At 42.4% G+C, this 25763-nt stretch overlaps 1 protein-coding gene across 1 annotated transcript in view; it reads left to right on the forward strand.

Annotated features, from left to right (window-relative positions):
* Positions 1-25104, forward strand: part of cfap61 (cilia and flagella associated protein 61) — a 42692-nt gene extending 17588 nt beyond the window's left edge. Inside the window, exons 15-24 of the mRNA XM_061051472.1 lie at positions 5572-5699; positions 10478-10585; positions 11418-11586; positions 12492-12651; positions 15550-15842; positions 17762-18089; positions 20986-21068; positions 21198-21409; positions 24221-24308; positions 24393-25104. Of these exons, the coding sequence (XP_060907455.1) occupies positions 5572-5699; positions 10478-10585; positions 11418-11586; positions 12492-12651; positions 15550-15842; positions 17762-18089; positions 20986-21068; positions 21198-21409; positions 24221-24308; positions 24393-24569 (1746 nt within the window). The 3' untranslated portion in view covers positions 24570-25104. The remainder of the gene's footprint in view (positions 1-5571; positions 5700-10477; positions 10586-11417; positions 11587-12491; positions 12652-15549; positions 15843-17761; positions 18090-20985; positions 21069-21197; positions 21410-24220; positions 24309-24392) is intronic.
* The last annotated feature ends 659 nt before the right edge of the window (positions 25105-25763 follow it).

Raw genomic sequence — 25763 nt, forward strand, 5'->3', positions numbered from 1 at the left:
CACCTCGCTCACACAGCAGCCATGATTTCCAGACTCCCGTGCAGATAAGAGCCTCGCCTCGGGGATGATTAATCAAATTTAAAGCACCTGTTCCCTCTCTGTCAATACGTACAGGATCATATGACACGGAGCGGCCGTCATTGTGTTGAGGGAAGAAGGTGAGGCGTCTCCAGCGTGATAAGAGCTGCTGCACCTGCTGCACCGCGCAAGCAGCTTTGTTCACCTGAATGCCTCATCTGGTTAATTCCTGCAGTATTCAGACGGATGCATGAAGGCATTTAATGTGCCTTTAACACATACAGGATTTTTACATATAAAGTAATCCTCATTTTCAATGAGTGTCATGGCGCGGCGTCTGCATGACACACGGATTACAAATCATTGTTATTATAATGTGTTCTGAATATATTCTTTTGTGAGTGGATGACTTATATCAGAGATGATAACCGTTAAACATTTTCTTTCTCTGCTGAAGTTCAATCCAGATCTCTATTCTCTGCTCCAATCCAAAGCTAACTCAGAGCTTTTAGTTCTGACACTGGAGAGATAAAATGTTTACTAAATCTTAAATTGAGAACGACTCTTAATCCTCATGCATCACTATGGACATTTTTGTCCATTTGGTCAAATGTTTCCTCTTCATCTGGTCATCATTTTGTCTGTTAGTGCATATGGAACCATTTTTTGTAAGAAAGACTCTCTCTTGACACATTTTGGAATGCACATTTTAATTTTTTTAATAGATCAATAAAACACTGAGAAACATGTTTACTACCCTCTGAAGTCACTAAGGACAAAAATGTCCACTTAGAAAAAACTGCTATAAAAATAGAACAGATTTATATTTTTTTCTACTTTTTTTTGCATAAATCTCTTAAACAACTTCAGCCCTGCTCAAAACTACCAAACATTCAATCATTTTTAGAAATTTAACCCTTAAAATGCCAGAATCATGTAATCAAACTGGCATTTAAAGGGTTAAATTCCTAAAAATGATTGAATGTTTGGTAGTTTTGAGCAGGGCTGAAGTTGTTTAAGAGATTTATGCAAAAAAAAAGTAGAAAAAAATATCAATCTGTTCTATTTTTATAGCAGTTTTTGTAAATTGGACATTTTCGCCCTCCAATGTCCAAACAGGGAACTACATCTGAACAATGCATCAAAGTCAATATTTTGGATAATCTTTGACATATCCAAGACTGATTTAAAAAAATCCCCCAGCCACCAAATATTTGTTAAATGGAAAATAACTGATTTTTGTGTTTTTTTCTTAAATAACAACAGAGACATCATGTAATCAAACTGGCATTTAAAGGGTTAAATTCCTAAAAATGATTGAATGTTTGGTAGTTTTGAGCAGGGCTGAAGTTGTTTAAGAGATTTATGCAGACAAAAGTAGAAAAAAATATAAATCTGTTCTATTTTTATAGCAGTTTTTTGCAAGTGGACATTTTTGTCCTTAGTGACTTCAGAGGGTCGTAAATTAAACTGATGCCTGAGAATGATTTGTTTTCAGTTTGCATTAAGGTAAATCTCAAAGCTTCAGCTTGTTGTTTTAGCACAAAGCAGAGCTGCAAACATGACCCGACATCCTGCAACATTTTAATGATTTACCCACATCTTTTTAAACTCTGAACTCGACTGTTATATAATAAAACTGCAGAATATGTATGACCCAATAATGCATGAATACATTTGAGATAAAATGGACTTATTATAAAGTTATCCAACACAAAAACGGAGGATCTGTATGCTGAAATAAATCTATAGATTTAGACCACATAATGTAGTAGTACTTGAAAGCATTTCTTCTCGGTCTTGTCTCGGTCTCAGACTGGATGGACTCTGTATTTTAAATCAAGACCACCACTGATCGGCTATTTTAACGTCAGCAGTGTGATGAGAAGGAAAACGCCTCTTTGTAAAAGAACAAAAAACTTCAATTCACGTGTAGCGTGATTTTCATCCTCCAGTTGCGGTTCAAAGTGAGTGACACGCCCCCTGCACACAAGATGATGATTTGTATTGATGTTTATGTATGATATATATAGGGAGGAGTATTATGGCCACAGGCAGGAATGACCTCCTGTGGTGTTCTGTGGTGCATGGTGGGGGGGATTAGTCTAGCAAATAGCAGCCCTAAAGATGTTTTTTTTAATTAGCCACAACCAGGATGTTTCTCAAACTCTACCAACTTCTTCTTGTGTCTTGATCAACCCAAACAGGAAACATTTAGTTTGTTTAGTGAAACAGTTTAAACGGGCTAAGACACCAAAAATACTTGGTTGGATAAATGAAAAGGTTTCTTTGGTTTACAATAACATGTCAATATTGGGTTTGGTTAAACAGGAGACACAGTGGTCTCTTATGACAGAAAACATCTTTATCATGGCGGCCTCAGAGCTCCCATGAGCGTGCACGTCTGCGCCCATCCAGGTGAAGTTTTTGTGTTTTTAGGTACAGTCCCAAACTCTGTGGTCGAAAAAATATCTTAATCCCCGAAAAGGTTAAGAAGCTGCAGGTTTGTCAGTGGTCCAAAGTCTGCAGCCTGAATGAACGTAGCCAAAAAGATCAATAAAACAAAGGGGGCGTGTCCTGACACCTGTCAATCATTTAGGATGCGACAGTGCTTGGGCTGTGAAAAGAAAAAGCCCATTTAGAGATTTCACATGTTTTTCTTGTGACTATTGTGTCCTGACGCAATGGAGCATAAATACTACTTTTCTAATTTAGCTTTCTGCACGACTTCTTATATTTCTAATCCATGCACTCATAAATAACCATATGCCCTTTTGTTTTCCCGCTAATCAAACCCTCCCAGTCGGGGACAGATGTCACACACATGCGGCCTTATTATTGGAATTTTACACAAAGGTTAATTTCACCCTCGGGTTTCCCTCTTTTTTTTGTCATCCAACAAGGTGCATTGTGGGGCCAATCTGCCTAATTATAGATGATGAAGGAGCCATTAGCCGCGTCAGATTGCTGGGCGGGGAGACCACGGAGCGCTTAGTGAGGGGTGGGGGGGAGGAGTCGGGGAATTAGAACAAAGTGTTCCTGTAATTCCTGCGGGACTCTTTTTGTAATTATTGTGGAAAAGTGTTCTGAACCAGCAGGTCACATGTTTGATCCCGGTGTTTAGATTTCATTGTGATCGGAGGTAGCCGTTAGTCTGGGCCTGCTGGTTTCTACGGTGGCTGGGAAGAGCAAAGCAAAATCACAAAGTGTGGAACACTTTTACAAAATGTGAGACAAATTTAAATTACATTTTATAAAACAAAATGACAAAACCAAAACACTTTTACAATCTCAATGGAAAAGGAATGTACCAAATGCAGGAAGTGACCCGGAAGTGATTGAGTGAGGGGTCAATTTGTTTGTTTTGGCAGAGACTTGGTGAACAGTGATACAGAGTTTGTGGTGACAGAAAGATGTTTTGCCCGTTTTGTAAAACTCATTTGAGTCAGATTACTCAGCTTTTGCTTTTCATGTGAACGCTCTCTCAAACTTATCCAACATCTCAGAGGTCTGCAAATAACTCCATCCAGAACTGAGACCTTTAGAAAAGAATATAAACTTATATATGATTAACATAAAAATTCATTAATGCATTAAAATTAAATGATCTGCAAAGTCTTTCTGCCAAAACAAACAAATTGACCCCTCACTCAATCACTTCTGGGTCACTTCCTGCATTTGGTACATTCCCTTTCTGTCGAGAATCTGTCGTTTGTAAATTTGTTTGGGGGACTGCTAAAAGTGTTTCACATCTTATAATTTTGTTTTATAAAATGTAAAAATGTTTTTCAAAATGTAAATTCATCTCAAATTTTGTAAAAGTGTTTCACACTTTGTCATTTTTGCTTTGCACTTCCCAGCCACCGTAGTTTCTAAGCAGCGGAAGGCAGCGGAATTTAAGTACAACAAGCACAAAATAGGAGGGTGACGGGTCGACTGATGACGATGAGTTAAGCAACAAGAGTTAAGCAACAATAATTCAGTTGAATTCTTTGGAAAAAGTTTTCAGCGTAGCTATAATGTCATTTGAATGTCATTTCCCTTCACCAGAGAGAGAAACGCATTTTAAAAACAAAATCTGGAGGTGATCTTAAGGACATCACAAAGGTTTCTGATTGGTTTGGTTAAAGGTGTAATGTTTTACTCAGGGGCGTGTCCAGAGGGGCCACTTCAATAATCCTACTCTGTAATTGGCTATCCCCCCTGCCAGAGGCGGGACTTATGTTTAAAACCAACTATTAGGTCTTTTGCAAAGGCTGCCAGTATTTTTTATTTACTTATCGATGTTGCATATTTTCCTCTTCCACATCAAACTTTGCACATCTATTTCACAAGACAGGTGCATCATGGGAAAGTCATGCACACTGTCTTACTTACAAGGAACTAACCGGCAAAACGTTAGACTGTGCAGGAGTTTGCATTCACTTTTTAAGGTTCTTTAGATTGTGATTGAACATAAATCTTCTTTTTGTGTCATTAGAAAGTTAAGATAATGTTTCTGATGTCTTGTGTTGTAAAGTTCACGTCACACTTCAGGCCACCCCGTCATGAGTCGTTGCCCCAGTTGGGCCACTTCAGTCCAAGAAGTCTGGACACGCCCCTGTGTGTTTCAGCTTTTAAAATAAAGAAGTCGAGTTCCATCTTGAAACATCTCACCCTTTAAGCGTTCCTCCTCGAGCGTCCACTGGTCTTTTTTGAAAACCTGAATTTGCCGACTGTGTAAGAGAAATGTTATTCAGAGAGTTTCCCTCAGCACAGATTTCAGAATTGAAAGATTCAGAAAGTCGTTAGTGTGCCTGAAAGCTGGGAGATGAAATGCTTTAATGAAAGCTGCGTTCCTGTTTCATCCTGTGATGTTCAAATGGGAGAAATTGGACACATCGTTTTAGTGATGCTTTTAGTGGGTTAATAATTAAAGGTATCCGCAGCTCGTGGTTTATTTCATTTTCAGAAAATGGAAGCAGCAGTCGTTTAGAGCGACGAATTCCCTCCAGATTTTTAACCGACTATTTTCCCTCTCTCTCTCTCTCCCTCTCTCTCCCTCTCTCTCTCTCTCTCTCTCTCTCCCTCTCTCTCTCTATCTCCCTCTCTCTCTCTCTCTCCCTCTCTCTCTCTCCCTCTCTCCCTCTCTCAATCTCTCTCCCTCTCCCTCTCTCTCCATCTCTCTTCCTCTCTCTCTCCCTCTCTCTCTCTCTCTCTCTCTCTCCCTCTCTCTCTCTATCTCCTCTCTCTCTCTCTCTCTCTCTCTCTCTCTCTCTCTCCCTGTCTCTCTCTCTTTCTCTCTCTCTCTCTCTCTCTCTCTCTCTCTGTCTCTCTCTCTCTCTCTCTCTCTCTCTCTCTCTCTCTCTCTCTCTCTCTCTCTCTTTCTCTCTCTCTCTCTCCCTCTCTCTCTCTCTCTCTCTCTCTGTCTCTCTCTCTCTCTCTCCCTCTCTCTCTCTCTCTCTCTCTCTCTCTCTCTGTCTCTCTCCCTCTCTCTCTCTCTCTCTCTCTCTCTCTCTCTCTCTCTCTCTCTCTCTCTCTCTCTCTCCCTCTCTCTCTCTCTCTCTCCTGCAGGCACCGTTTGCTCTCAGCCTCATCAGCAGGAAGTTAACCATGGAGCCAAAGGTCACTGTTAACGCTCGGGTCGTGGTGGTGGGGGCGTCAGACACAGGTTTATCTTTCCTGGAGGTTCTTTGTTTCTGGTGAGTCTTCTTCATCACAGACTCCTCCCACAGATCTTCAGTCGACTACATGTAATGACATTTCTTACATCAGAATAATGTCACATGTCATCCTCTGACACAACGACGGGATTAACCTCTTGAGGGGCCCAGGGGCAAACCATTTCTGTTGGTCCCCTATTAACCCACCCACACACACACACACACACACACACACACACACACACACACACACACACACCTCTCACCATCTGTGCAGTGTGTAAGCACCCAGTCGTCTCCAAGTCCCCTTTAAGAACAAAACACACACAGAGGTCTGCACATGGAGGCAACCTTATCAGCTGTGATATCAACAAGTGTTCCTGTGGTGGTCCTTCTTTCAAAAGTACCTCACTGTGATGTCACGATCCATGTATTCTGTAACCTGAAGCAGTTATCCCAAGACACTTCTCTTTATATTATTTACAAAGACCCAACATTCAATCAATCAAACTTTATTTATAAAGCACCTTTCAGACAAATTAAGTGCAGAAAAGTTATTGATGAAAAAGTAGTTTATAAAATCATTGAGAGACTAATGCACACCAATAAGAATTAAAAAAATATATATAAAATGAAAAAATAAAATACGACACATAAAAGCAACAAGATATTAAAATGAAGAATATTTAAAATTTTAGAAGGATAAAAAAGACAAAACAATAATGTTAAGATTTGAATTTATATAAAAGCCAGACTGAGCAAATGAGTTTTAAGGCTGCCATGAGCAGAGCACACAGCAACATCAACGTCTTTGTCACAGGCAGAAACCTCGAGCAGAACCAGACTCATGTTGAACATCCGTCTGCTGAGAGTGACACTCGATAAAGACAACCAAAAGTTTCCATGAAGAGTGCAGAATCAATGCTAGTTAGTACGATTGATGTCCTTTGTCCAACCCTTGTCAGGCAAACATTTCACTACACCTCTTTTTTTTGTAGTAATCATTTATTTCGGTCACAAGAAAAAAACAAAAACATTTTGACTGAAAAGGTTTAGGCTGAAGCTTTATCTTATTACACCAACCCTTATTACAAATCTTATTCTTTAAGACACTAGTTAAACTAGTTTGGTTACAAAAAAACAAAACATATCAGAACAAAATTTGTTCCAAGAATTTATTTCAAAACAAAACAAATGAAACAAACAAAAAACAAAACAGAAGTCACACTCACAAAAAAACAATCAAACCGACCTTTTATACTTTTATAAGTACAAGTTTGTTATAAGTATTCCACAAGTTAACCCCTTCTACCGAAATACACCTGTTCTTTATGTTTGTCTTTACCTTTGGTTTTTTATACACACCTATTCCCCTTAGTTCATACCGTTTCAGAACAAAAGTACCTGTCTTTTTTTAAAGTATTCTACCTTCTCTACCAAACTTTGCAAATAAAATCTGCAGCTAAAGCACAGCTTGAGTGGACCCAAAGATAGCTTTACTGAAAAGTGCATCCCTCAAAATGTTATTGACAGGATGACAAAAAACAGAAAATCAAGCAGACACAACAAACAGTCTGTCTACCTCTTGAAAAGTCTGAAACCCACAAGTGTCTGCACGTTAAACACAGACAGGAAACAGACGTTTAACTCAAAGTTGTAGTTATAATAACATGCATTAAAATGATTTTGTTCTTCGAGAAATACTCCAGATTCCACAGAAACCCTGAACCCGAGGAGAGCAGCGCCTCACACTGAAGCTCCTCTTTCATTCCTTTATCGCCTTTTATTCCAGGAATCCACATCTCTGCAAATGTCACTTGACTGCGGGTCGGACGTCTTACATGTTTTGCCTCCGTCCTCTCTTTGTGAGATTAACCGCTCCGGCAGATAATAAGAAGCACGCCAAGCTGCTGATTCAGAAACCTGCCGATAGCTGCCAGGCAACCGCTGCCCGCCGTTGTTTTTTATATGAGCGAGATCTCACAGCTCGCTGAAACTGGCGGTGGCTGGCACGGTGATGATGACGGCGGGGCGGGGGGCACGCAGCTGTCCGAGGCCTGGCATTCAGCAGGGGCCAGCGCTGGGCCCCCCCCTTTAATTAGCCACTCCACTGTTTCTCCCCCCGTCAGGGATCTGCTGTGGCGATCTGTGTTTGCTGTCACTAATGAGTTGACTAATGAGGCAGTTAGTGTCCGCTGGACTAATGGTGAGGCGGGCGACGCATTGAGAGGGTGAATGATGGGTCAGTGTCGGCCTGCTGGGGCCCCCCTTATCAGCCCTGCCCAAATGTCCACCCCCCTTCCCCAACACAACACAGCTTTCCATGTGCTCATTGATTCCAGCCCAGCAGTTCCCCCCCCCCCCCCCCCCCCCCCCCCAAACTCCATTACTGTGTGGGACGGGGTCAGACAGATAAAGAGCTCTGCTGCGGCTCGGCCCCTCTGCTCGCCGTGGTCAGGCTGCAGGGTCACCCACGGCCCGTCTGTCACCGCCTGATAACACGGCAAATCCAGGACTTCTGATTCATCCAGACGCCAATAAGAGGCCTTAATGCCTCGGTGCGGCGCTGCAAATCCAACCTTCTGGCACGGATTAACAAGGAAAAGTTTGACTGCACTCATTGTCTGGTGCTCGACTGTTGTTATTCATATTTTACATGTTTACGTCAAAACTCAAGGATCAGTGATGAACGCTCCAGATCATTCACTTTACATCCGACCTCTGCTTTTGATCTAATATTCTGAAAAACTGTTTGGGAAGATATCTTTTCTTTACGAGTGAAATATTAGAACTAAAAATGCCTCAAAGGTTTTTGCTTCCAGTGAGGAAAATTCAGTCTGTGTTGATTTCAGCAGCCATGAGGTGAAAGTTGAACTTCTTGTTTCTTTGCTGAATTTGTCCTCAAATCTCACAACCGGCCGAGCTCTGCAGGTTGTCACATCCCTCACAGAGTGAATCCCCAAATTGCTAAATGCTGCTACGACATGAGTAACATAACACAGCACTCCCACCCCCCCCTCCATCCTCCTCCATCATCCGGTCAGTTTACCAGATCTTGATGTCTGGTTGTTTGTGGATCTGTGCCGGTGGGCGTTAATTTAGCAGGAAGCTGAGATAAGAGCAGCGCAGGAGGCGATCAGAGGCGTCGCTTTGATAAGGACGGTCACTGCGAGGTGTACACACACTCTGCTATTCACCGCTCCAAGGAGCTGGAGCTGCTCTTATCAGCTGCATAATGTCCCCGCAGGCCGCAACAAAGGGAGCTCATTTGCATCACAAAAGAAGTTGTATATTGTGGACAGTAAACACACAAGAGGGCCGAGGGGGGCCGGTTCAGGATTTCTTCATGCTCATCAATCACATGTGCATCTGTAGACGGGGAGGTTTGAAAACATCCACCTGAGAAGATCCTTTCTTTTGTGCTTCACTGGATTTGAAAATCTTTATTTTTTTTTCAGCATGGACCTTCAAGCTGTGTATTTGTTTTTCTTAAGGTGGGAACAGTTGTGACGGCTTTAAGTGTTGACATTTGTTATTGAATCAGAATCAGAAATACTTAATTAATCCCAGGGGGAAATTCACACAATACAGCAGTAGGAGATAAAATAAAATAGAGATAATAAAATAAGCAATAAAATAAGCAATAAGTACTAAGTAGGGCTACTATAATAAGATATATACAACATAAAGCAGTATTTACATTCTGAATGTACAGGATGAACTGTGTTAAACAGAGTTTCAGAGATCAAAAGTTATCGGAAAGTCAGTGAAAAAAACAAAAAAAGGCAAACTACTCAAAAAGACAGACCATTAAGAGAAAGGAATGATTACAAAGAGTGGGAAAATAAACAGATGCACAAAAGGACCCTGAGGTAACAGAATACAACACAACTTCAAAGTGCTGCGATAAAAACCAACAACTCCTACATAGGGAAACAAAAACAAAAAAGGGAAAACACATGAAGTAGTAACAAAGACAAAGACATGTTTTCAAAGAGGAGACACTAAATATAGCTGCTTTCACACTTGCAGAAATCTCCTGAATAACTCCTGATATTTCCAGTTTTTAGCGTCATGTGTGAACACAAACAGCTGAATGTTTCTCTCTTCAGCCGGAGTTTCTCCTCCAGCCTCCTCGTATTTATTCTGCAGAAAGTCAGAGTGAGCTGATGTGAGAACGCAGCAGGGTATAATCAGCATGTGTGAACAGAGAGGTCAGGAGAATCTCCGGAGAAGTCTTCCTGAAATGATCTAGATATTTTCAGGAGTGCGTGTGTGAAAACGACTTGATAGACAAAAAGAAAAACCTCAAAGAGACTAAAAACAACCCTGAAGAACCTTTATAAAAATCCAATAGAGATGAAACATCATTCACCACACAGGTAAGAATCTCTCTCCTGTGTACGAGGGCTTCGAGGATCTTCATGCGTGAACCCAGGAGCCCCTTTGTTTTATAATCCACTTCCTCCTCGGGGCCTTTTGAAATGCTATGTTACTGTCTGTTAAACAGTGTGGAGAATAAAAAACACTTGAATCAACAGTCAAGGATAATCACTAATTCTCGTCTTTTGAGACTTTTTTTAAATGAGCTCCTATTCTTTTATCTTCAACATAAAGAGAGTTTAAAGTCAGAGCGTCTGTGCAGAAGAATCTTCATGTTTTACCTCACGCCATCCTGGAGCCTAAAGAGTGTTCATCATCTTTTCCTCTTGACACTCCTGACCCCCCCCCCCCCCCCCCCCCCAGCAGACATCCCTCTCTGCAGCCCTGAATGTTTAAAGGATAAATCACTCAGGCTCGTTTTGTTCTTGTTGTAGCCCTCACCTGAAGTTCAACAACCTGACTCTCATCTCCACGCACGGTTTTCCACACGACCGCAGCAACCACCATGACGACGACGACGGCGTCGGATTTCTCTCCACAAGGTTGAGTGATTGAATGTGTCATGGCATCTCACTTTAAAAAAACTCATTAGATAAAATACAAAGAATGTTCTCAGAAGTGTTTGACCTGAGTTAATGCTTTATGTCTTATTGAGCTTCAGTCGCCATTCACAGCTACAAAGAACAAGATGAAGTAAACCTACCTCAAATGAAATGAAGATCATAACATGGAAGACATATCAAAGACGAATACTGTGTCTATAGAGAAGATCATAGAAGAAGAGGGAGGTAGTACATGAAGGTCAGGGGCAAAAACAGCCGACTGAGGAAGAGGATTTGCCTGCACGCTTCCAAGTTTTTTAATTCTATCACCAATCACATTAGAGGACACGAGAGGTCTTCTTCAGGTTATAAAATGTTTTTTAATTATGGCTTGAAGAAGACCTCTGCTCGTAGCATAGATGAAGACTAAAACAGGGGGGACGGTCATGACCCGCCTCCCAAGGCCTGACAAAAGTTACTAACTAAGCGGTGTAAAAGAAAAAAAAAACATTTACAAAGAGGGTGAGGTGTGTCTGTCGGTGAATCAGTGTGGGCGGCCATGTTGTATGTAATACTAAACTAGCAATGAGGAGCTGCGGCAAGGAAATGGGCTACACCTGAGTGACTGGCCAGGTCAGACCAGGTCAGACCAGGTCAGACCAGGTCAGACCAGTGACCTGCAGGGACACAAACACACCCAGACAGAAGGGCAAAAACACAGTAGCACGCCCTGCTGGTGGGAGGGGCCAACACAGGACCAACTTAGAGGCGGAGCATCTCTCGGGCAGTGCAGCATAACCTTGTAATGTTTGTTTTTCTTCACTTCCTGCAGTCATGCATACAGCCGCAGAGACCTGGCCCAGCTGCCTCTTCAGTCCTGCCTCACGGTGGTGACCGGGACGATGGTGGGCATCAACAGGAAGTCCAAGTACGTCCGCGTCTCCGACGGGAGGAAGGTGGCCTACGATCACCTCATCCTCTGTACGGGCCTGCAGTACCAGGTGAGACCACCAGCCCCCCTCTGTTGGCCTATCACATGGTCTCTCTTGTGGGATGAAGAGGTTAAAGCGGTTACTTGTCAGTTAATCAACCAATTATCTGGAAAAGCTTTATGAATGAGGACGGCGGTGGTTGTGAGGACGACACAGTTCGATGGTGGTTGCCGGGCGTCAGGGGGCATCAGGACATTAACCGCAGTCTTACTCAATCTTGTCTCCATATAGAACAAATAAGACTCAGCATTTTATTTCAGTACTTTTATTGCACATGTCTTCATGACTGTGATTCTCTTGCCCATGTCCTTATATGGGTGCACAACTCATGCATGTCCACACACACACACACACACACACACACACACACACACACACACACATTTTTTCCTTTGTCTGAGTCATGCACACACAAGCAAACATTTTAATAGAGAAGAAAGGAACAAAAAACCCCGGAGGAAGTGATCAAAAAATCAGAATTTTACCGTGGGTGGCGGGGGAGTGGGACGAGGGGAATCGGGGGTGCATGACCTTATCTTGGTCAAAGGGGGAAATGATGGGACTTTTTTTTTTTACCTGTCATTGCACCAAAAAGAAATGCAATCACTGTGATTACAGACTGGGATAAAAAGTAGTAGGATGATTTTTCCAAATTTAAAAGAGTGGTATGTCATACAAACTGGCATGTAAAGGGTTAATTTTTTTAATTCATAATGACCAAAATCCATTAAAAAAGTGACAGAAATTGTCCTCTGACCATTTTGTGGTCATGACGATCGATTAGGACGAGTTTTCTAAAGTAAACAAACAGTAAACACGCTGCTTTATATTATTCTACGATCATTTAAAATGTAAAAAATCTGTCACGCCCGTCGTACTTTATCTGTGTGTGTGTGTGTGTCGTGACTCTGAAGGTGCCCCTGAGTAAGCCGGTCACAAACAGCCAGCTGCAGAATCAGACGGCTCCCCGAAGATACACCGAGCTCGTCCCCTCCAACCTCTTCACCCTCAATGACCTCCACGACTGCAGGGCCGCTCGCCGCTGGCTCACTGCCAACTTTGTGGAGCTGGAGGGTGAGTGATTACTGAAGACACACACACACACACACACACACACACACACACACAGAGAACCTGAAATGAATCCTGTAGCAGTGTGTCATTACTCAGCCAGTCAGCGCTGAAGTGCTCCGGTATAATTAGCTGCTAATTAGCTGCAGAGAAATCTTTCATCTCTGTGAATCAGGATCGGCCTCTTCCATCCATTCTCCATTATCATATCACTTTCTGAGAGCCGGGCTGTTCAGAGCACGAGAGCAGACACAGTGTCATTAAGCAAAATTAATCTGCCCTCTGAAGGAATTGTGCCCGGGATCCTGGGGGGGGACTTTTATACTTACTAATTAGTTGAAGAAAAATCCATTAATAAATGCTAATTCACTGCAGCAGACAGCGTGTTTATTTCCATATTTTAATAAAATCAGCTGAAGAGAACAGAGTGAATTAGAATTTTTATAATAAGACTAAAGCAGACTGTATTTGTGTTCTGTTTTATTACCAGCTTTACATAATATTTGATATATTTAAATACTCAATCTAACAACGTGTCTGTGCCTCTCACTGCTTCATAACACTCACACTGCAGGAGGAAAACTTTAAAAACACTTCACAAATGTAACGTTTCATGATGTTATGTTACGTCCCCGGTCTAAGGGAACGAAGACACATCATGATAAGTGACCCCCGCTCTTCCCACTCCAAAGAAAACCAGCAGCCCAGGTCAAATTGATTTATTTTTGAGAGCAGGGACTGGCCCGAAAACAACAAACAGAAGGACTAGAAACGCCCTCGTCTTTCCTAACGTGCAAAGAAAGTAAACACAAGTAAACAAAAATATCTTAGATCCCAAACTGGTAAATTGTGGTGTTACAGCAGCATGGTATGAAAGCAAATAAAACAATATAAGAGTAGATACATAAATAAGCACTTAGAATATAAAAAATAAGAATAGGAATAGATTTATACATTAAGGATTTAACTGAACATTCCTACTGGTTTAAAAAAAACCTGAAAAATTAAATTTATTGAGGTAGTAGTTAGTTAACAAAACAATAGGGATTCTCCCTCCTAGTCACTGATGTGTGGTACATACATATTTACAGTGTCTAAGTTTACAATAGCATCAACAACTCTATTTGATCTAACACAAAGAAACAAACTGAAACAACTTGTGGCCTGTAGACAGATTCAGAAGACCGGCAGAGGAGGCTGCAGCAGCTGAGTTTGAAAAGCTGGTTTCGACCAATCCGCAGAAATTTATATACATAAATCCCAACACATTGATACTCACACATAAACATAATGCACGGAACAGGAACAACAAAAATGAAGACGTGTAGAGATGAGTTGTTAGCAACCTGAAGAGTTCTGGGGGAGACTGGAGTTTAGGAGCTGCCACAGCAAAAGCAAGAGCACCACCGGATAATGATTGAAATTAAAAAACCTGTAAACCAGGATCAGTTCTAGTGGTAGTACACAGAGTTCACAGGAAAGAGAGCTGTGAAATGTAGACAAACCTTTGAGGGGTCTAATGGTCTTAATGCTTCAGCTGCAGCGGTGCTCCCTGATTCAGCACCACGGACAGAGACACTTAGAGAGGAAATGTGCTGTGGACTCCAGAACGGTGCTTCAGCGTGGTGTCAGATGCACAGGAAACATTTATTCATACTTCTGTTTGTCTGATTAGAGGAGACGATGGTTGACATGACTTTGTTATGTGTTAAAATGTACACATCATGACCTAGTGTTTTGAGTTTCTGATTTATGGTTCTGAGAAGGATATAAAAAATCGAAAAGCAAGAACGGATGAGCCTAAGTTTGAAAAGCTGTACGAACAATGGGAGCTTCTTAACAGAAATAGCAGAGCAGGCTTTTACTTTAAAAGGTTTGCAGGAAGTGTGGCCGTGCTCTATTATGGCTGAGGACCACACGAGGCTCACGGTAAATTCAACGACCCTCCTCATATTAGCTCAAGGACCTCTGAAACATCCCAATCCATTTGTTTGACCATCCTGCCCTGTGGATGACATCATCTGGTCTCAGGATATCAAAAAAATGACATTTTTATAGAGAGAGAGAGAGAGAGAGAGAGAGAGAGAGGGGGGGGGGGGGGGGGGGGGGGGGGAATGACATGCGGCAAAGAAGCCACAGGCAGGTTGGATTTGAACCCAGGCCGTCTGCTCCGTACATGGAGCTCCACTAGGCTACTGGCTCATCCGCTTTTGACCATGAAAAAGAACATGAACTTGTTTGAACAGTTTTGATTTTCATGTTTTAAAACAAAAATCAAATAACCCCTGAGGTACATGAACCTTCAGGGACAAACATTTAGTGAACTCCAGCTGCAACAAAACAACATGAAGGTACACTCCTATAAATTCATGCACATCTGAAGTCCCCCCGGGGGTTTTTTGTTTTCTTTCTTTGTCCCACATACTGTCGGCCATGATGACCCTGCTGCTCTGGAGAGACTGTACTCTAACTTTAATACAATCAGTGAGAGATACAGCGCACGCACTCTTCTTCTATAGGAGACTGTATGTTCTGTAAAACAACAAGAGGGCTCCTCTGAAGAGCGCGCATCAAAGGATGGATTCACACAGCACAAACCTATTCTTTTATTGTCTGATTTCTATCCATGGTTCAGGAATCTGAGGGGCCTCTCGTGAAATGTGCACAGCGCTTCTAGTCCTCTTCCAAGGATGTTTGGAAAACATATTCTTGATTGAAAAAGGGAAATAAATGGTACCATGACTCCCCTTTTTTCTTTTTCAAATTGAAGCTTGATGGTCAGAATTCAGTTCCTCCAAATGACACAGCTTCTTTTTCTTTATGTACTTTTTTATTTTAAAGCATAAAAAATACAGTTTAGGTTGATTTGACGAACTGGACACATCCTTGTTTCACTCACAGAGAACGCCATCGTCTTTGGAAACACCATCGACGTTTTCACCACCGTCGAGACTCTGCTCGGCCTCGGCGTTCAGGGATCTCGTATCCACCTTGTCCATCCGCCGCTCGACCTCGGCGTCCCCTGCTTCAGCGAGCCTCCAGTTAAGAAGGCAGTTTACGCATTCTTGGAGGAGGCCGAGGTCCGGGTCCATCATAACTGCGTGCTGGCTCAGATGAACAATGGAGATCACCCTGATCCTCTCACCTCCGTGTCGTTCACCACGGATGCAGAGCCTCTCCATCTGCAGTGCGGAGTAAGTTTCCAATGCCTTTAAAAAATAAAATCTGTTTTTTTTTTATATTCTCCAAACAATGGTTGGTTACTGGCCAGGCTGTGTGAGAGCTGAAACACTCACAAACAACAGGCTGGATTCACCGGCCTGCAGCTGCTGGTTTGGGTGCTAATTGTCCTCCTGGATGGATACTCAGTTTGTCAAACAAAAACATTATTATGCTGCTTTTCCTGTTGTCATTGTTTCAGAGAGTAGAGGATTCTACCGACGGGCTCTGGCTTGTTTTGGTATTTCTTTGTTTAAAGCAGAAGCTCCCTGTAGATGATGCACTATTGTCCACTCTGGATGTGCTGACAGAAATGTGGCACTATAGAGATGTGGCCTTTTTTTTTTTTTTTAACAATTTGTTTATTGTGTTTTAAACATTTTTCCAAGACACACAATTACAATTAAATAAATAAAATAAATAAAAAAAGATAGACACATGCACATATATACAAATTTATAAAATAAGGGGGGAAACAAATAAAATATAATAATACAAAATAAAAAAACAAAAAGCAACATTAATAATAATAATAATAATACATTTTATTTCAAAACTCTCAAGGTCACCTTACAGAGCAGAGATAAAAACAACAAAGTAACAACACAACCATAAAATTAACATTAAAAACACACAAAAAAACACAAATGTACAGGATGTGAAGGAGTTATGAGACCGGGTGGAGAATGATCAGACTGAATATGACAGTTTAAAAAAGATGTGTTTTGAGATGAGATTTGAAAATGGAAAGAGAGTCGATATGATGGATTTGTGGTGGGTTACTGTCCGTATTAAATAAAAATAACCAAATGGAGTACATTGCCATAGATGATTTGTTAATCACAAATATTCTGCCCGAGAACAGTTTCTGCAAAAACGATCACAACTACAGACATTACCAAGTCTTTATCCCGAAGAAAATGAATATACAGGCCCCAGATATCGTCAAATGATTCTTGTTTGTCTTTAAGTGTATATGTTATCTTTTCCAGAGCAAAGAGATGTGGCTTTTTTTAATATAATCTTTGGATTGTCCCATCATTTGATAGGACAGCTTTAGAGAGACAGACAATAAATGTGAGGAGTGAGATTTGGGAATGGCATGCACCAAATAGGGTCAGGACTGGGAGTTGCCCCCGCTTTCTTCCTGACAGCCCCAGGGTGAATTAAAGATGTGATATTCTGAATTTTAAATTTGCAAGAAAAGCCAATTAAATGTACCCTCTGCAAAAATATATTGTTGAGTGATGGCTTCCTCAAAAGAGAGTGAAGTCAGACTCCCTCTGGATTTGTTTTTCTTAGCTCTGTGTTCACATGGATGGGACGATGCTTCATTCAGTTTGTTTATGTTTCCCTCCGAGGCTAAAACTCGATTCATACATGTTTTTTTTTCTTTGAGTGAACCCTTCCCTGTCCAACTGTAAGCCCTGCCAGCCCACTCAGGGAAGCTGCTTCTAGAGGATTAATTACAGAATTGGCACAAGAGAACAACTGAAGGAGAACCGACGACAGGCCAAAAAGACAAACTGAGAACGATCAAATCAACTCTGTGATGCATGTCGTTACTTGTAATTGATCCAAAATTCTTGTTTTCAGATGCTCGTCTGCTGCTGTCTCTGCCTCACAGAAACGTGCAAGTGAAACATGAAGTGATGAGACAGGAGGGCAGGGGGGAGCTGAGGGATTTTGGGTTTTGTTACCTTTAGTCAGATCAAGGCTGTTTCCATTTGCTCCCACTCTATAAGCTAAGATAAGCTAACCTCTCCACAGCTGTAGCAAAGTGTAATGACCAAAAATCACAAAGTGATTCCCCGATTTGAAAATCAGGGACATTGAAGAGGACCTGCAGAGACAGAAAGTGTGGGTTACTAAGTTTTAAATGTTCTTCTTTCAGGTTTTCATGAATCTCTCCAACAGAGGAGTCAGCTACGACGCCTTCAGAAGCATCAACAGCTCCTTCCTGGTCTTTGACCGCAGACTCGTCATAAACGCCGCTTTCCAAACCAGCGACTCAGCCATTTTTGGTGCCGGACCTCTCACCAAATTCTCCAGCCGCTACCACGCAGACGAGTGGTCGCACGCCAACTTTAACTCCAAGGAGGTGGGCCGGGACCTGGCGGCCATGTTGCTGCCTCTGTTCGACCCAACGCTGGAGCCTGCAGACGAACATCAGCCCGGAGAAGATTGTCTGGTACCAATTTACAAACAGGCCAAGATCCAAGGTGTGGTTTCAAGTCTACAAAACTTATTTAAGAACTAAGATAGTTGATAACAAAATGATTTATGTTCTACATCAGCAGTCTTGAAAAATGTTGTCTGTTTGTGACTTAAACTTTTCAACAAATCCCACATGTAGCCTTCCTGCACTAAAACCATAATGTGCTCATTAGCGCCCTCCTATGGCTGGAGGTCATGTTACAGCCTGTGATACCTTTCAGGGAATAGATGTCCCAACTCAGGTGTGGCACCCTTTGAACGCCACAGCCTATGATTTTGAAGATCATTTGAAGTTTCAAGGCCCCTTGAAACCTTGATACCTTTAGTATTTGTAGCTGTTAGATGGAGTTGAAACCAATGTTTTATTCACCAGCTTCACAGTCCACCAGTCGGTTTGAATTGGTGCACAATAATGTTGGGCCAAGCTTTAATAATAATACTACATTTAATTCACAAAGCGCTAGTCATAGGATGCACCAGATGAATCATTTGTTGGGCGCTCTTTCGAGGAGCCTTCAAAATGGGAAAGCCTTCGACCTGACGCTGTGATGTAATCGGTCTCTAAATGTGCAGCTCCTTAAATGGGAACATATCAACGGTTTAGCGAGTTGTTTCCCCCCCAACGACCTCAAGGCTAACAATGAGCATCTTCAGAACTTTTAATCAACTTGGAAAAAAGTGACACAGAAATGAGAATCTTGCTTCAACAGCATTTATTTTCCAAAACATATTCTTCACTTCATTTATAAGAAAAAAGGCTTAAAAGATGCAGACTATCTTTAAGAGTATGTAAGCACTGCAGCTCTGTTAGACAGAAACACACAGACACTGTCCTCGGATGTTCTACTGGACCGATAAAACCAAACACACAAGTTCATGTTTTGTGGTGATTTGTGATGATTCAGTCAGGAGAGAGAATGGAGCTCTTAGAAATCCGCCTCCTTTTGTGTCTCAATTAGCTGCTCTTAAGTCCATATCACATCTCCATGTTTAGTAACATTTTGGATATATGTTTTTGTAAGTCGTAAAAAGATTCCTTCACATACATCTGCAGAATTCTGTGACCGATTTGTTCTCAGGGTCGGTCAGTTTCCCATCATCCATGTCCTTCCCGCTGTCCGTCTTTTTGTCTGCTTCTATCTGAGAGAATTTGCTCTGCCAATATATTTTGCTTTTGTGGAACATTTCTCCAATGTCTCACCCTCCCACCCACTGTCGATGTTATTGCGGCGTACACTCAAACTGTAGCGGTGGCGTAACAATGGCGTATTGTGCTGCTGTGTATTCACCGAGTAACCAAGGCCACTCCACGGGTTTACATAAACACACAGCAGCCCACTCTGCTGCTCCCTTTCTCTCGCAAATGAAACACGCATGAACTTTTTCACAGGCGTTTCAATGTTCTGGGAGAGCAGAGAAGCCACATCACCGCCTGCCATCTGAGTTCATCACCTCAGCCCTGTTTTTCGATGTTAACAGGGAAACGCATGTTATGATGCTGTTGATCCAGTTTTTCTGCCAGTGCATCTTTCAGCCCCGAAAAGTATCATATCTGAATATTATTTTTCTGAAAATACCCTCTCTTCCAAGTCCGCAATTCACTAAGCAGACGCATTTATCCAAAGTGAGGTACATCAGAGAGTAAGTGCAACACAAGAAAAGATCTAGAGAGGAGGAGACAACGTCAGGAAGAGCAAACAAACAGCTTTAAAGGAAGAATGTGGAACATGTTCCTCATAAATAAATCATAAAGTCTGTCCTGTGTAAATGTGTCTCTGAGTCCTGACTGTCTACAATGAGGGAGAAGCTCGAGTCCCGCTGGCTGTGTTGTTGTCAGAGCCGTGTTTACATGGACGGGACGGCCGGCTCCTCCCCTTGTGTATAAAAGCTGTTTTAGTCAAGAACTAGAGAGAAGAAGAAGAACATACTCACTGATTATTTGGATGTTAGTAAGAGTTTTTAGATCACGCTCATTCTGTGTCAGTTTACATGAAATGTGAAGCTACTAGCTAACTAAAGAGCGCTAACATTAGCATGCTAACACAACAATGCAGGACACAGGTGATTGCAGCTCGAGCAAAGGACAATTTCGTCCACCGCTTGCGCTTAATGGTGCTTAATTATTAAAATAGTGCCTCAGTGTTGGAGGTGTGTCTCTGGAGGAGAGCGGAGGCTTCAGTATGGAGGAGGCGTGGCCTAACAGAAGTTTGTTTTGGTTTCATGCTGGTGCTCAAGGGCGACATCTACTGGATCAAAAAGTCGCACATTCTTCCTTTAAGTCTGAAAATACGCACAGGCAGGAGCTGACAGGAAGTTCCCAGAAGGAGAGCACAAAATCATCCTAATTATCATCATCGTCACCATGGAAATCATTAAGGTCATGTTCATAAAGAGCTGGGTCTTTAGCTTTTTCTTAAAGGTACAGAGGGACTCTGCGGATCGAATGGAGTTTGTTAGTTTGTTCCACCACCGGGGGGCGACAGAGGAGAAGAGTCTCATTTCTGTGTGGCTTTATTAGCATGGCTGTGACTTACATTCGTTTTAAAAAATGTCACTCAGTTTAAAGATGTGGAAAGGAGGTGTGAAGAAATTCTAGTCAGATCATAGATGGAATAAGACATGGTCCAACATTATTGTAAATGCTACTTGACTCTCAAGCGGTCTAAAAACAGGCAGAGAGTTGGAGCTGAGGGCGGCAGCCTCAAGCATCCTGACACGCCCTTAAAGTGCATATTTATGAATGACTCTCAGGCTAATTAAGGCTGAAACAGACGAGTTAGAAAACATGGCAGCTGGTCATTGAAGCTCCATTTCTTTGTGGGTACACAGAACTATTTAAGCTACTGTGACATCACACCTGTTTATTTTTGAACCCACTGATATTTCCCCGCTTGTCGTCAGGTGGGACGCTGCCCGGAGGTATTCACTACCTGCACTTTACAAAACCGTCTCCAGCTAGCCTGCCAGGTGCTCCTCTGAAAAACGTAAGGTTTATACTTTATAACAACACGTCTATGAGAGGTCACGTCTGCTTGAAACAATAGAAGTCGACTCATGGTTTGATTTAAAATGTAACCGATCTCTCATTAACTCGTGTTTTTATACGTTTAAAGTTACAGGACAAAGGCATCGCGACCGGACGAGCGGCGACAGGAGACTACTTTTGTTTACGCCTGGACTGCTACGAGCTGGTGGAGAAGCTCACCTGCTACTCCCTGAAGCCCCTCCCCGTCTCCAATTACCTGAGTCTGTACGGGAAGCACCAGCAGCTGCTGGGCCAGCTGTCCACCTACTACTACAGGAGCCTGATCCCCGACCTGTACAGGTGAGACAAAGAGGTGAAACTTTCCATTCAGAAAAGTCTGCAGATAGTCTGAAGGAAGAAAATCTAAACTTCATTAAATTAACTTTACTTTTTCCATAAATACCTTCCAGTTCTACTCACTACTAAGACTGGGGCTTGTTTGAGACTGACCTTTAGTGTGAGGTCGGTCTTTCCTGAAACTTCCCTGAAAAAGTCCAGATTTGTTATTCACTAATGCCCCTCACATCCTGAAGAAAATACTTCACTGTCTAAGTTTTGTGCGCAAAAAATGGCAGACATTTTGACTTCATGTTGCTTCAAAAACATAACATGCAGCATCATTGTCAGACTCTTTTCTTTGCTGTCTTCTTTTAGTTAGCTTCAAAAACTCAGGAGGTAAACAAACACACACAAAACACCAAAAACTCCTCGGACAATAGATGCTCACAGATGATCAGTTTGGTGAGCTACATGATGTCTCCGCTTTGCAAAACAACAGTTGGCTTTACCAAATTAACATTTTCTTCATTCTTTGAAGGAATAGAAGCAGTGATTTGGTTTTTTGCACTTTCGATTGTTGAACAGGGAAACAGGGATTTATGATTTTGGTGCAGAAACATCGTAAACAGCAGGTGGTTGGGTTTTTTAAAAAAAAGGCATTTTTAACAAGTTTCAGTAAAAAATAAATAAAAGAGCCACTTGAGTCTGAAAGAGGAAATGTTTTCAGAAATCTGCAGGTAGTAAAAACTCCCATCATGCATCTGCTGACTGATGACCTCGCGCGTCAAAATAACACATAAGTGGTCTGAGCAGGCGGGAGACATTTAGGCCTTCAGAGTCTTTTGTCCTCGTTCTGTCTGTGTGTTTGCTGGTGTGACTTTGCAGCGTGTGTGTGTGTGTGTGTGTGTGTGTGTGTGTGTGTGTGTGTGTGTGTGTGTGTGTTTGTCAAACAGTGGGTGACCTGCTTCTGAGGTTTCAACACAAATGACCCTCAGATATGGACGTCTATTGTGTGTCCCCCCCCCCCCCCGCCTCCTAATCTGTTTATGCAGCTCCCCAATCTGTCTTTGTGGCCGGTCGGGGGACGAGACAAAGCCGGAGCCTTCCCCGCTGCAGAGACGGATTCCTCGTCACGCCGCTCACTCAGCTGACTCGTAAAGTCATTGTGGAGGCTGACGGAGCGTCGTGGGCCGTTAAAATAATTGATTGACCGTGCGGCGGCAGCGGCTTGGGGGTTATTCAGTCAACAGTTAGCGCTAGCTGCTGAGGGTGTGTGTGTGTGTGTGTGTTTGGTTCCTTAAAGGTTGTTGTTTAACAAATAAAGACAGTTTCTCACTTTCCTCTTGTCTGGCAATGTAGACTCGAATAATTCAATAATTCACATCGCCGGGCGGCTGAGTATGACGAGTAAGCTCCAGTATCATACTTACACTGTAAACATTTTAATTTGAACTAATTATTGTCAAAAATACGTCATTGCACTCTTGAATGAGTGAGTTTCTTGAAATAAGACGTAATCATTTTTGTTACACTCTGTTACTAAGACATGTTTCTCACACACATTCACACAATCACACACACACACACACACACACACACACACACACACACACACACATGCACAAACCTGTGGACATTAGTGGAGAGATTCAGAGTGCGGCTGCTACTCATGGAGCGTGCCAGAGCTGGTGGGGGTCCGGTGCCTTGCTCAAGGGCGCCTCAGCGTTACTCTGCATCTCTCCAGCAACCAGACCAACTTCCATACTTTGGTACCCGCACCGGGACGTGAACCAACGACCCTCCCAACCCAAGTCCTTACAGACGGAGCTACTAACTTACTACAAGAACTGACAACGGCAGCGCCATTTTCAACTTTTCATCAGACATTATTCTCCATTAGTAGACGACCTATAATACGAGTGGTGACCGACAGCGGTGTGAAAATGGTCTTCTTGTATCATAACAATGGACTACCGCCCCCTGCTGTCATGGAGAGTTATTTCCTCTCATGTGGTGGTTGGCCGTCGGCTGTAGTCTTTGCGGTGTGTTCAAGTGCAACTTTTTAGCCGAGACGTGAGGCGACCTTTGTCTCCACTAGTTCTTTTCCGTCTGCTCGGTGTGTCAGGGTCTTAACAGAGCCACATTCTGGTTTTTCTTCTTTATATTCACTCTCTATCTAGATCCAAATGTGCTGTATGAGTATGAACTATTTGGTCTAACTCTTAAGAGGGATGTGATGAACTTTGACCCACCAAAGGCGAGACGGTTGTTCACAGCGGGGGCTTTATATCAGTGCATGATCCTGTTTTAGTTTCCGTGCTTGTCAACATCATATCCTGATTTCAGAAACCGAGATAAGCCCTTATCCCGATTTTTAAGAAACAAAATTTTGCTACCTGGAGAACTCGGAAAGAAAACAGAATACTGTGGCATGTATAAGCCTTCCCTCGGTTTCTGACAGCAGCCGACTACCTGTGCAGGCGCCGCTTTAGCCAAGTGACGTCCCAGATAAACGAACATAGTGGGTCTTACTTCTGGAGTGATGGAGATCTGAGTTTTGTCTTTCCTGTTGCTGGAAATGAGCTGGATATGGCATATCTGCAACACGATGTTGGCACTTAATATAGCTAAGCCCGCAGTTAGCCAAATAAAGTGCAGCAATCAGAAAACCAGGATACTATTATTACCATGTATACAGGGATATGAAACCAGGTTATTCTGTGTGCATGTAAACACCATATCCTAAATATGATTGAAAACTGGGATGAGACTCATAACCCAGAAACTCAAGTCCATGTGAACACACTCAATGTGACTTTTTGTCTCCTGCAGTTTCTTCAGGCAGAGCTGGTCTCTGGCCGTTTATCACGACAGATTCTCCGACTTTGAGCAGGAGCTTCAGCAGATCACCTCGACCAAGGTAACATCATTTTAATCCAAAACAAGTTTGAGTTCGACGCCTCAGCAGGGGGAGTATTTTATCTCCACCTTTGTGTTCCTGCAGGTCGACGAGCTGAGACGGGCGGTGAACGACGACGACGACGACGACGACGTCAGCGTTCCTCCTGAGGAGATTTTCAAAGACGCCGAGACTCGAGCGGCTCTGAGGAGCGGCGCTGTGAAGTATCTCACCTACAACCGGAACCTGCTGCCAATGTTCACCTACCCGGGACGTCTGTGACATCACAAGCGCTGAATAAAACTGAGCACAACACGTGTTGAATCGTGATGTCACTGCATGCTTTTTCTTGAGTAGTTTTGTTTATTTAGAATGTGTTTGTGTGTCCCCTCTCGTCTGCCTTTTTTTGGCCGATTCTACATGTTGAATCGGCGTCGGAGGTTTCATGACTTCAGGTGATGTCACTTGAGTCAGGATCGGTTGGAGCCACATTAGTGTTTACTTTCTTCTCTAAACTCACTCTCACTTAAATATAAGAACATGTTTAAAAAAAAAGTTTACATTTCTACTCAGATGCTTCTGTTTTAATTCCTCCTTCATCATGTGCCAACTGTAACTCTCCCCTCAGTGACTCTGCAGCAGCGTGACCAATCACAGGGCTCGGTGTAGCGGCTGGAGATGAAAGCTCTCCGAGGAGGAGGAGGTGGAGGAGGGTGTCACTCTACAGCTGTATGTTAATGAGGCTGAGCCTGTCGGGAAAATAACCGCACACACACACACACACACACACACACACACACACACACACACACACACACACACAACGACATATGTCCGCACCTACAAACGCCCTGCAGGCTGACAAAACACACACACACACACACACACACACACACACACACACACACACACACACACACATACACTGCTGGTGTCCACAGTCAGATGTTTGAGGATTCCTTCATGAGCAGTCAGGTTTGAAATGTTTTTATACGTTTAACATTTCAGATCAACAGATGAATGCTAAACGTGCTTTCAGACTTTTTAAACCTTCTTATCTTTTAAATCAAACTCAAGATAAACACATACAAAATAAAATAAAAACCTCCCTTTGATGAATTTATCTTTGTAAAATGTAACGATATGAGCCGAGCAGTCGGCCTAAAATAACTTAAACAGGAACGTTTCTCCTTTATCGATAATCTCTTCCTTTGGTTTTTGTGAGTCTTGTTAGAGTCTGACTCGTGCTGAAGAGACATTTTAAAGAGTTTCATGGTTGTTTCTAAACTCTTGTGCTATGAGTTTGTTTATTAATTTGCAGCAGTAATTAAACTTCATGAAATCAAACTCACACTCCAATCAAATAAATGTTCTTTTTAAGTCATTTTGTTCCTTTTTTTAGTCCTTATAGTCTCTCATATTTGTCTTGAAACAACTGAAAGACCTTTCAACCTTCTTAGGCTGCATTTAGAAATT

Source organism: Labrus mixtus, chromosome 12, assembly GCF_963584025.1.
Source record: "Labrus mixtus chromosome 12, fLabMix1.1, whole genome shotgun sequence".
Lineage (NCBI taxonomy): Eukaryota > Metazoa > Chordata > Actinopteri > Labriformes > Labridae > Labrus > Labrus mixtus.